Raw genomic sequence first — 12661 nt, 5'->3', positions numbered from 1 at the left:
TGGTAGTAGATGGAAATGAGAGAGAGGATGGCGTCCCTGACCTGCCAGTGTCCGTGTCTGACGGCGCTGAAGAGGGGAACGATGCCTCGTCTGTTGGGCTGAGCCACGGCGGCGCCCTGCTCCAATAAGAGGCGGCAAACTTCCAGCTTCCCGCGACCAGAGGCTGCCGTCAGAGCTGAGGGCAAACACATGCAGTGTTTATAGTTCAACTCCATCAATTAATTAGAGCAAAAGTTAAAGAAAACTCATTCCAGGATATTAAGAAACTGAATATAAAGATAAAAAAGTGAGAAATTCATGCAAACTCACTTCTTTTGCCCGTTTTATTCCCTTTTAATCAGGCTAATATTCCTGATGGGAATTTCTGCTTTTCAAGTCATGTGGTTTAAAGCTATAGAGGACGATCTTGTATTTCTGGGTGGATCATCTCAATAAGTGGTCCTCCTTATTGTCAATTATTCTGGTCATATGTTTACGTAAGGCGTTAGATATGAGATATATGTGCTCGTCTCGTTAGCTATCTTTTTCTGCACATGCGCACTTTTATCTATCTGTGGTGAGCTACGGTTTCAGACGGTCATTAAAGCTTTCTCACCATTGTTCTTTGAAAATGGCCGAGGGTTGTAAGAGAAAAAGTGTCTACGAAGTGTATGAGAAGAAAAGAAAAGCCTCAGAAGAGGCAGATATATCCCAGAATACTTTGCATGGAGGGCTCTACTTGCAAATCATTATGGGATTTGCGGTCACAGCGGCCCGCTGTCACCATAGCATGTCGCTAACAGACAGTGGCGACTAATAACAAAGATGGCGCAGGCACCACGCAGTGGAGGAGGAGTTAGATGACCAACAGAGCTACCGTAAAAGCAGTGATCATCTGTCCAAACGGTAAGAGTTAACTGAGTTTACTATAAAGTCCACTATATAGTCCTCACTGCATGTGGACACAGTAAGATTGTATGAGCTATGAAAACGGCACATACACTGCAAAAATTATGTAGAAATGGTAAAAATTTCTTAAATCAAGTGTATTTAGCCCTAATTCAAGCAGGTAAATGAGATGATTTGCCAATGGAATGAGTATTTCTTAATTTTAAAATAAGATACTGAGATAAAATGCACTTGAAATAAGACAAAGCAATTGTGTTTTCTTATTTTAAATCTAAATTGTCTTGTTCCATTGGCAAAATGTCTCTTTTACCTTTTCAATTCACGAACAAATGCACTTATTTTAAGAAAAAATAACTTTTAAAGTGGAGAGGGCGGGTCTTTAAAAAATTCTCCACAATACCTTTAAAGGTGTGGTGTAAGGTTTATTCAATGATGATTATAAAGTTAATGTGTGTGCATATAAAACATTGAGGAAATGAGATGCTTCACTTGTTTACTGCAAACTGTCATGCAACGGTGGTGGAAAATTCCTGATGTTTGTGCAAGGCTAAATCACAGTTATCAGAAGAACACTCTGTCCTGTGACTTGATAAATTTCCTTATCAGAAGAACACCCTGTCTTGTAACTCACCCCATGTGTTATAAAATGCTAATAAAAAGGCTCTGCAGAGGAAGTCCGTTAGAGAGTTAGAGAGTTGGGTGTAGCTCTCTCCTTCTGCAGAAGCTGCTAAAGATCACTTTTCTGTGTGGACTCAGTTCCTCTTTTACCAACCTACATTTTTTAACCTAACATGTGGGGCAAAAAAAAAAATCAGGTTTATTTAAACCCTTTTACATATATTGATTTCCTTGAGCTGAGTTTCAGTGATTCAGGCCTCAGAGCTGCAAGGATACAAGGTGTCCAAAGGAGAGGGGTTGTTTATCCTATTAGGGAGGATTTGGGATAAAAATAACGGTTCTCATAAAAAGCTAGAATGTTTCTCAGGGATTATTTCATAACATTACATGTTATTTCCAACTGTATGTCTTTGTTTGGGTAACAATATGTGAGGACCTTCCCAGCTCTTTTGCAGGCTTTAATTTAGTGAGACTAATGCTGTCTAGATCAGAACAGGGCAGAACATCATACTGTTTAATGTCTTCTTCTCTTTTTACTCTGCAAAGTAAAACAACGTGTCGACTAAGTGAAATCCAAAAGAAAATCGATCTACGATCTAAGTTTATTTAACTGGAATATATAGTTTAATACTTTTCACACCATAATTATGCGTTTTTCAGCTTGATGTCCTCGACTGGTTTTTCTGGGAGCAGTTATGACAGAAGTGTCTGATCAACCTGGCCTCAACCCAAATAGATGGAGGATTTCTGAATTAATGTTTCCAGGGGTCAGCAGGAGATTCTGCACTGAAGGTGGGAAATCTTCAGTCGGCTCGGCTCAAATATTTGTAGATTTAAAATGAATAATGGGGATTAAAAGGTTCCACTGGGGACAAATCACCCAGCAACATGAGGCAGACATAAGAAATGTCAAACAATATCCGATCATAAACTGTGATGTAAAGCAGGCGGCCGCTGGTCTTGTAGCAATAAGGTCCTTGAATCCCAGTCAGGGCTTCTCTGCATGAAGATGAAATATTCCTTCTATCCTATTTTCTGGGTACTCCAGCATCCTCCCACAGCCTGACTTCATAGTTTATCGGGTCTCTATAAATTATCCTATGAAGTAAGAGTTTGTCTGACCAGCATGCCTGGGGATCTGTCCAGGGGCCTCCAGCTTGTTGCAAAAAAAGTTAAAAATCAATCCACAGGATTTTGTTTCCAAGTTTGAAGATATTTCGCGTCCCTACAGGAAGATTTTTCAATAAAAAAATCAAGAAATAGTGATGAGTTTTAAGGCTTTATACAGAAGCCCAAAAAAGCCTTGTTTTTGATTAGAAAACATGCAAATTGAAACGTACATTAATTTTATAATAATTGTTTTTCTGCTCAGTGGCGCAGTGGGTAGCACTGCTGACTTGCAGCAAGAAAGTTTCAGGTTCGATTCCCGGCCCGGGGTCTTTCTGCATGGAGTTTGCATGTTCTCCCTGAGCATGCTTGGGTTCTCTCCGGGTACTCCGGCTTCCTCCCATAGTTCAAAGTTACGTGAACTCAAGTGAACTTCTGTTCTCGCGAGTTAAATCTCCGGACCTGTTACCGGAGCCGCACCGCACCGTAGTCAAAAGGGCGGTGTGAGAGGGGGTGTGCGGGAGTTGCAGTCTCCGTCGGCTCGGTAACCGCACCAGAGCCAGTGTGAGCAAGGGGTTAGGTGAGTGTGCGTGAATGGTTGTTTGTCTCTGTGTTGCTCTGTGATGGACTGGCAGCCTGTCCTTGGTGGATCCGCCTCTCACCTGTAGACAGCTGGAGATCGGCACCAGCAACCCTCGCGACTCAAGCAGGGATAAGCGTGACGCATGATGGATGGATGGATTTTTTTTCCTTTTAGGAAATGTGACTGTGCTTCTAAATCCCAGACCAGTTGCTGCCCCGTTTTGATGCCTCTGCTGGCTGCAAACGGCCCGGGATTCCAGATGTGTGCATTTCCCCCGGCCGCCCTTTAAAAAGCAGCTTTGAGAGCAGCTGTTGTTCAGAGATAAAAGTAGACGTTCCCTCCTCAAATGACACTCGGAAAACAGGCGTTTTGACGCAGCAGCTTGGAGAAGAAGGACTGTAATGAGGTTTTATAGCTGCGGGGTACAATGACGCATTACATTTCTCAGCACCCTGCCACAGTACAATCAGACTAGTCATTTGAAAGTCCCCTGGAGCGACTCCTTCCTTCCCTACCCCTCCCCTCTTCTCGCGCCCAGCCCCGACACCTCAGACTGCAGCGTCATCCTTCTCTGACGCAGCAGAGGGCAGCAGACAGAGCTCGCTTCCATCCGCACTGCAGCGCTCTGCCTCACAGCGACACTCAGGAGCGCCCTGAAAAGAAACGGCGCTCGCCTGGAGAGACTCCAGGATATTCTGCTGCAGCTGTCCAAGGACTTCATATCAAGATATATTTTACTATTGATTTTTGTGCGGTTTTATGCGTAATGAACTGTTATTGTAGGCACACCAACCTGTCTCTCCCCACAGGCTGTCAAAGTTATTGATCTGAGCACGCTCCACTTCCTCTTCATCTTTCTCTGGCAGGTCCAGCAGGTAGGAAACAATCTGATGGAAGAAAGCATGAAGAAAGCAACACGTTACTGTGACTTCTTTTTATTTTGCTTACTCTTACTGTATTTCAGGATCCTAAAATGTTTTTAAACTGAATCTGGATTCAGCCAACCCTATCAGATCCAAACTTATTTACATCCTTGAACTTTTTCTACCTTCTTGCTGCAGCCAAAAACTTTAATGTACTTCAAATTGGATTTCATGACTCCACGGAGAGTAGAGTCTTATTTTGAAGTGGAAACAAATTACACACTGGAAAAAATGATCTAAAAATGAGCATAAATCTCTGAAATTAAGTGTATTTACTCTTAATTTGAGTACATAAATGAGATGATTTGCCAATGGAATGAGTATTTTGAGATATTTAGATAATATGCCTTTAAAATAAGAATGCAATTGTTTTTTTTCTTATTTTAAATGTAAATTGTCTTGTTCTATTATCAAAATGTCTCAATTATCTCCTCAATTCAAGAACAAATGCACTTATTATAGGAAAATAATGACTTATCTAGATTTTGATTTTTTTTCCCGTGCAAAAATCCCAATAAAATACAGAGGAGATTGTGGATAAAATGAGACAAAATGTAAATATGTTGGCATAAGTAATTTCCAAAAGCAATGTACACAGTACTCTACATTAATGTATTTTTATATCAATGTAAAGGACTAGGGGAGGAGATGATAAAAAAACTCTTTTGAGACTAAATTACACTTTTAAAACTATATGTATCTCAGTTTTTTGCTTTATTTTGATATAATTAGAACATCTTAACCAACCAGATATACATTCTAATACAGATTATAGAAACGGGTAGCCAATAGCAGAGTCTGCAGCAAATGAGAAATTCCTTCTTAGTGCTAAAAGACTTTAAGTATAACAAAGGAAAAAATCTATAACCACAAAATTCAACAAAAAATGTAAAAGATATGATGCTAAAAAAAATTTATAAGCAGTTTGCTTAAATATAACTTTACAATGAAATGTAAAAAATATTCTTCTCATCCATTTATTGTAGTTGAAATTTAAACGAATACTGTGCAACCTTTGACCCACGGATTAGCTTAATTTACATATTAAATGAGTTTTCAGGTCAGAATTTAGCTCTTGTTGCGTATCGATGCTTCCTGCTCTTCTTAAAAACTACCCTTTAAAACTTAATAGCCGGATCCATCCACAAATAATGTAATTATCGTACTAAAATTACTTATTTCTATCCTTTAATCACTAAAGAATGCTAATGAAAGTCTTTTTCTCAGACAATTTTAATGCTTTTTACATTTTCTTCATGTAAAAAATCGGCAAAATATGATTAAACCGTGTTTATCTGCGTTTTATTAGTTTCTTACTTTAGGTTACGCACTATATACCATCATGTTAACATGAAAGGAAAACATAAAACTCAAAGAGACTAGATTTATTTGTTATAGGGCAAGTTAGCGATTTTGACGACTTGCAGACCCCTTACAAGTTTTTTTCACTTCCTCATCGCCTCGGCCGTATCTAGACCCACAGCTAGTTACTGATTGTCCCTCTTGTGTTGTTGAGTGGAATAACAGCGCAGACCAAGCTTCAAAATTGGGCGTAAATCAAAAATATCTGCGACAAGCTCACTGCGACACACAGCTGCAGGTTTCAAAACAGCTCTCTGGAACTCAACACTAATCTAGACATTTGAATTAAAAAAGTCCAGTGGTGTGTTTTTGAATTTTGAATGACTATGACTGAGAACCTTAGCCAGCATCTTCATAGAATACTTTATCAACATAAAATGTTTGTGTAAGCATGATAATTGTACATTTTAATATTCATTTATATGTAGAAATGTGAGATTCTATATGGCTAGGGGAAAGTTTAACATTATAAATCAATAAAACTATTTTTTACTGGATGAATGACTGGTTTGTCAGCAGTAGAGGAATATTATGTGTGATTCAGACGGCGGCAGCTGTGCGGTACCTCTGTGTAGCCCATGCTGGCGGCAGCGACCAGCGCCTGCTGCACTGCTTGGCTCTTTGTGAAGGACGCCTGCTGTTGTGTTTGCGGCGACTGTTGCTGCGGGGAGCCGACGTTCCAATCACACTGGATGAGGAATTTGACCACCTCCATGTGGCCCCTGAGGGCCGCGTGAACCAGGGCGCACTGGCCGTTTTTGTCCAGGTGGTCCACCTTTTAGCAAAAAGAAAAAAAAACAAATATCTACCAGCCAATCAAAGCACGCTGGTTTCTCTTTCATCCCGCTTTCCTCCACAAACCTTTGCTCTCTTCCGACAAAGCGCAGTGACGATGGCCATGTGCCCACCGGCCGCCGCGTAGGCAAGCGGCGTGAGGCCGTTTTCAGACTGGGCGTCCACGAAGGCACCAAACTCCAGCAGCAGCGCCACCATGTCCATGTAGCCCAAATGGGAATGGACGCAGAGGATGGGGGCGTTGTTCAGCACCTCTGTGCGGTAGTTCACATTGGCACCTCCCAGCATCAAGAGCCGACTCACCTAAAAACACAAAAGGAGCAACACAGACGAATGTATCAGAAGGGCATTTTCTGTGCGTACGTATTAAACATGGAGGCATGATTCATAGGCTTCTGTACCTTGATGTTGGGGGTGTACAGATTTCTGAGCGATGAGAGCGCAGCAGAAAGACCCTCTGTGCTGTAGGAAATCCACAAACCTTGCAGGATAGACGAAGAGACTCCTACTTTTTTGCTGAGGCCCTTTAAGATAAATGAGATTATCTATTAGAGCCGTGCTCGACCACAGCTGTATGGGGGGTGCGGTTAAATGTTGCACCTTGAAGATATGTGCTTTGAGGATGTGATGGCCCAGCTCGATCGTCTGCTGCCTGTTCAGCTTGTTCTGCAGGCGAGAGAACCAGAAGGCCAGCAGGGTGTGTCCGCTCCTGCAGAAACAATAAACACACGGCATCAATGCTTCCTGCTCTCATAAGAGGTCAGTATATTTATTCTTTTTACAGCACTAGTGGCTCGTTTTTTGACAGGAAAAGGGGGTATAAGAGAGGGGGAGAGCCACACGGCAAATTACCAGAGCCGGATTCAAACCCGGGTCGGCCGCATTATGGACAAAGGCCTCCGTATATGGACATACAAACACCATGAAAGAAATAATGCCTTGAATCACAGTGAAACATGGTGGTGGCAGCATCATGCTGGAAGCTAGTCAAGTGGAGATGGAAGATTTGTGGAGCTAAAGCTAAACAACTTCAGCTTGATCCTGCAGGAACTAGGGATGCACGATATTGGGGTTTTTGGCCGATATCCGATATGCCGATATTTTAAAACTCATGTAGCCGATAACCGATATTGATACTGATGTTAAAGCTGGACAAAAATAAGTAGTCATTGAAAATAGCAGTTTTGTTATCCATTTCTGACACTTTGAAAAATAATATACTCAAATATATTTTCATATGCTGATATCAAATAGATTTTTAAAAACGCAGTATCGATCTATTTTACTTTCAAAATCTTGTGAAATTTCATCGTTCTGTTACAAACTCTCAAGATATTTTGGAAATTCTTGTGAGATTTTGTTAGTAAAATAGATCCATATATAGCAATATTTCATTAGTAAAAGAGATTGATATGGTGTTTTTAAATGGCAATATATCAGCATATGAAGATATTGTGATATTTTAATGTATCAATATTTTTTCCCTCGTCTTTAGAAGTTTTTAAGTCTGTAAAAAAGAAGTTTTTGAGGAAGAAGAAGTAGTATTTTTTTTTAGACTTTAGAAACTCAGAAGCTGATCAAATATCGGGTTAAATATCGGTGGGGTGGCCGATGTCCGATATTCAGTTTTTAGGCCGATACCGATAGGGGGCCGATTATATCGTGCATCCCTAGCAGGAACCCAACAGTCAGGAGGTTCAGTTTCCACCAGGACAACTATCCTCAACATACAGTCAGAGCTACAACACCAGAATCAACATCCAGTCAAAGATCACACCTAAATCTGCCTTTTGAATTGAAAGCACTTCCTGGATGGGAAGCAAAACATCTTCAAACTTGAAAAAAAAAAAAGTCCGGAGGATTGTTTTTTAACCTTTTTTAGAATGACTATGACATGTGTTGTTCTCCTACAGCTGAGCATCTTAACCAGCACACCTAAATCTGGTTGAAAATTTAAGCATTTCTTCATTTAATCTTTGGGCAAAAAGTCCATCTCAACGTGAACCAATCTAAAAAGCATAATTCCTGCAGCTGTTAGAGACTTAGAGGCTGAAAAATTCACAATATTCACAAACATTCAGGTTTATCTTAAAAAAAAGTCAGGGGGTAGAAATCATCTATCAAGACATTATACAACTTAATATTAAAAAAGAAATGTATTTATCAGGATTGCTTTTTTTAGCACTAGTAGTAATTCCCATTATTCTGGAAGAGGATTAGGGCCACTGAAAAAAAAAAAGTTAACTGATTTTTAAATTTTATTTCAGTTTAACATGGGAAACAAGTCAGAATTCTGAGATTAAAGTAAGAATTCTGAGATTAAAGTCAGAATTCTGAAAAAAAAAGTCAGAATTCTGACTTTAATCTCAGAATTCTGACTTTAATCTCAGAATTCTGACTTTTTTTCTCAGAATTCTGAGTTTAATCTCAGAATTCTGACTTTTTCTCTCAGAATTCTGACTTTAATCCCAGAATTCGGACTTTAATCTCAAAATTCTGACTTTTTTTCTCAGAATTCTGACTTTAATCTCAGAATTCTGACTTTTTTTTCTCAGAATTCTGACTTTAATCCAAGAATTCTTACTTTAATCTCAAAATTCTGACTTTTTTTCTCAGAATTCTGACTTTAATCTCAGAATTCTGACTTTTTTTCTCAGAATTCTGACAGCTAACAAACATGTTAGCATCAAGCCATAGCTATGTCTGTTTTAGAGACTATCTCTCTTGTTTTAATGACCTTCTGCTCCTCCATTAATGAGGGGACCCCTCAGGCATGTAAAAATGTGCCTAATTCCATAATTTTCCACCAATGTGTCACTGGCCACCTCAAACAACTCACAACTTTTCTCAGTGAAGCTGAGTGCTCCACATCTCTTCCTTCATGGTGCCCATCTACATTAAGAACCAAAATTCTGAGATTAAAGTCAGAATTCTGACTTTTTCCCCCATATTGAACTGAAAGAAAATTTTAAAATCAGTCAACTTTTATTATTTTTTTTCAGTGGCCCTAATCCTCTTCCGTACATTATTATTCAACCTTAAATTAAGTTTTTCATGGTTATTTCTGTAGTTGTGCTATAAAAACATTAATCTGTTACAGTTATTGTTTACATGTCTTTACTGTGGTGGTCAGCGGTCTCTGATTCTGGGTTTCTCTGTCCCTTTATCCAGCTGCTCAGCTCCATCTGTCCTCACCTCGGGTCGCAGAGGAACTTTGTCTTTTCTCCTTCCTCCCTCCAGATCAGCCACTCCCTGAAGGACGGGTGAACGAACATCCTGGTGCCGTCCCTCCGCTTCACCAGGAAAACCGACAGGTTGTCCACTCGCTGCTGAAAGTCTTCCCAGTCCAGTGTGCCCTGCAAGATGCACACGTTAAAAAATGAATACTGTTTCTCATTAAGATTTAATAACATTTAGCCTCTTTGACTGTATTGCAATAAAAACTCAGATTTATTCAGCAATAAAAGAAAATTATCTTCTTATTAAAAATATATTTTTAAGCAAATATACAAATCATGCTAAAAAAGAGATCATCTGATTTATAGAAAGAAAAAACAGGATCTGTAATGTAAGTTTATTAGTGCACCAGATTGGTAATTCAATCACACTTATACTCTAATAAATGTAATTCTGATGCAACATAAGCTTTTCTCCACATAGCAATTTTTTTAATGAAACACTATCCTATAACAATATTTTTTTCCAGGCAAAGAGACAATAAGTTGTAGAGCTCTGAATTTTTAAGCGTTTTTTTTCCTCCCAGGTTAAAGGACTCCATATTTCCACCTATTGTGTTTTAGTGGAGATCAGGAATCACAGTGAGAATGAGTTACAACAACTCATGAACACATGCGAAGGTAGGGACTAAAGGGAGGGTGATACAGGAGGGGTGGGGGGATCTATGATTTTATTTTAGACAATCTATGATTCTGGTTGCTTTTAGCAAACAGGAAAAGACTGAGAAAGAAGAGGAAGGGAGTGATAGAGTTTGATAGCACCCTAATAAATAAAGCAAAATTGAACAGTTGCAACTCGAGTTTTTCCTCAAAAGATGATGCAAATGTAAAAGATGAAAGGTAGAATAGACAGGATATTAAGTATTAAGTATATGGAAGTATTAGGACTGCCTTAGAATTGGGATGATTAGATTTAATGATTTTTGGTCACTTAATACACAGCTGCTTGCTTGTAGAAAACTAAGCCTAGCATGTACCTGCTGTTAAGCACGGAGGTGGAAGAATGAGGACATGGGCCGATTTACAGGCACCTTTACAAATTGCAGTCAAGTATGATATCTGCTGCATTATTAAATCATTTGGAGTCAAATGTGACGTCCATCCCTCCAAATCGGACACACAGATGACATATTTATTGCAGGTAAAATAAAAATGAAAAGGAAAATGAGGGGATGTGAGCGATAGCTCAAAGACATAATGATTAATCCACATAAAGTCTCCATAAGGTGTTGTCTCAGACTAACCTGCAGTGAACCAGCGTTGATGGCCTGATATATCTGCTCGTCCGTCAGCGGATGCAGCGACGCCACGGCAACGTTGAGAAGAGGAAGCGCCCGCTCGAATGACGACTGGGTGGGGAAGCGCATGTTGCACTGCAGCAGGTACACCTCCGCCAGGTTGACTGGTACCACCTGAGGGAGGAAGGAAGGAAGGAAGGAAGGAAGGAAGGAAGGAAGGAAGGAAGGAAGGAAGGAAGGAATGAAGGAAGAAAGGAATGAAGGAAGCAAGGAAGGAAGGAAGCAAGGAAGGAAGGAAGGAGGGAAGGAAGCAAGGACGGAGGGAAGGAAGGAAGCAAGGAAGGATGGAAGGAAGGATGGAGGCAAGGAGGGATGGAAGGAAGGAAGGATGGAAGGAAGGAAGGAAGAAAGGAGGGAAGGAGGTAAGGAAGGAGGGAAGGAAGGAAGGAATGAAGGAAGAAAGGAATGAAGGAAGCAAGGAAGGAGGGAAGCAAGGAAGCAAGGAAGGAAGGAAGGAGGGAAGGAAGCAAGGACGGAGGGAAGGAAGGAAGCAAGGAAGGATGGAAGGAAGGATGGAAGCAAGGAGGGATGGAAGGAAGGAAGGATGGAAGGAAGGAAGGAAGAAAGGAGGGAAGGAGGCAAGGAAGGAGGGAAGGAAGGAAGCAAGGAAGGAGGGAAGGAAGGAAGCAAGGAAGGATGGAAGGAAGGATGGAAGGAAGGAAGGAAGAAAGGAGGGAAGGAGGGAAGGAAGGAAGGAAGGAGGGAAGGAAGCAAGGAAGGATGGAAGGAAGGATGGAAGGAAGGAAGGAAGAAAGGAGGGAAGGAAGGAAGGAGGGAAGGAAGGAAGCAAGGAAGGAAGGAAGGAAGGAAGCAAGGAAGGAGGGAAGGAAGGAAGGAAGGAGGGAAGGAAGGAAGGAAGCAAGGAAGGAGGGAAGGAAGGAAGCAAGGAAGGATGGAAGGAAGAAAGGAATGAAGGAAGCAAGGAAGGAAGGAAGCAAGGAAGCAAGGAAGGAAGGAAGGAGGGAAGGAAGCAAGGACGGAGGGAAGGAAGGAAGCAAGGAAGGATGGAAGGAAGGATGGAAGCAAGGAGGGATGGAAGGAAGGAAGGATGGAAGGAAGGAAGGAAGAAAGGAGGGAAGGAGGTAAGGAAGGAGGGAAGGAAGGAAGGAATGAAGGAAGAAAGGAATGAAGGAAGCAAGGAAGGAAGGAAGCAAGGAAGCAAGGAAGGAAGGAAGGAGGGAAGGAAGCAAGGACGGAGGGAAGGAAGGAAGCAAGGAAGGATGGAAGGAAGGATGGAAGCAAGGAGGGATGGAAGGAAGGAAGGATGGAAGGAAGGAAGGAAGAAAGGAGGGAAGGAGGCAAGGAAGGAGGGAAGGAGGGAAGCAAGGAAGGAGGGAAGGAAGGAAGCAAGGAAGGATGGAAGGAAGGAAGGAAGAAAGGAGGGAAGGAGGGAAGGAAGGAAGGAAGGAGGGAAGGAAGGAAGCAAGGAAGGATGGAAGGAAGGATGGAAGGAAGGAAGGAAGAAAGGAGGGAAGGAGGGAAGGAAGGAAGCAAGGAAGGAAGGAAGGAAGGAAGCAAGGAAGGAGGGAAGGAAGGAAGGAAGGAGGGAAGGAAGGAAGCAAGGAAGGAGGGAAGGAAGGAAGCAAGGAAGGATGGAAGGAAGGATGGAAGGAAGGAAGAAAGGAGGGAAGGAGGGAAGGAAGGAAGGAAGGAGGGAAGGAAGGAAGCAAGGAAGGATGGAAGGAAGGAAGGAGGGAAGGAAGGAAGGAAGGAGGGAAGGAAGGAAGGAGGGAAGGAAGGAAGCAAGGAAGGAAGGAAGCAAGGAAGGAGGGAAGGAAGGAAGGAAGGAAGCAAGGAAGGAGGGAAGGAAGGAAGGAGGGAAGGAGGGAAGGAAGGAAGCAAGGAAGGAGG

At 41.5% G+C, this 12661-nt stretch overlaps 1 protein-coding gene across 12 annotated transcripts in view; it reads right to left on the bottom strand.

Moving 5' to 3' along the window:
* The window catches only part of tanc2b (tetratricopeptide repeat, ankyrin repeat and coiled-coil containing 2b), a 251316-nt gene that overhangs the window by 16349 nt on the left and 222306 nt on the right, over positions 1 to 12661 (bottom strand). For all 12 annotated transcript variants that reach the window (XM_038296912.1, XM_038296913.1, XM_038296907.1 and 9 more), the window contains 8 exons: positions 10757 to 10924; positions 9472 to 9632; positions 6877 to 6985; positions 6678 to 6800; positions 6343 to 6579; positions 6047 to 6256; positions 3990 to 4083; positions 42 to 175 (listed from right to left, as the gene is read on the bottom strand). In XM_038296912.1, coding sequence (XP_038152840.1) covers positions 42 to 175; positions 3990 to 4083; positions 6047 to 6256; positions 6343 to 6579; positions 6678 to 6800; positions 6877 to 6985; positions 9472 to 9632; positions 10757 to 10924 — 1236 coding nt within the window. The remainder of the gene's footprint in view (positions 1 to 41; positions 176 to 3989; positions 4084 to 6046; positions 6257 to 6342; positions 6580 to 6677; positions 6801 to 6876; positions 6986 to 9471; positions 9633 to 10756; positions 10925 to 12661) is intronic.

This window comes from Cyprinodon tularosa, unplaced genomic scaffold, assembly GCF_016077235.1.
Source record: "Cyprinodon tularosa strain WSP-4 unplaced genomic scaffold, ASM1607723v1 ctg38, whole genome shotgun sequence".
NCBI lineage: Eukaryota > Metazoa > Chordata > Actinopteri > Cyprinodontiformes > Cyprinodontidae > Cyprinodon > Cyprinodon tularosa.
Note: the sequence above shows the minus strand (reverse complement) of the source record. Positions and strands in the feature narration are given on the sequence as shown.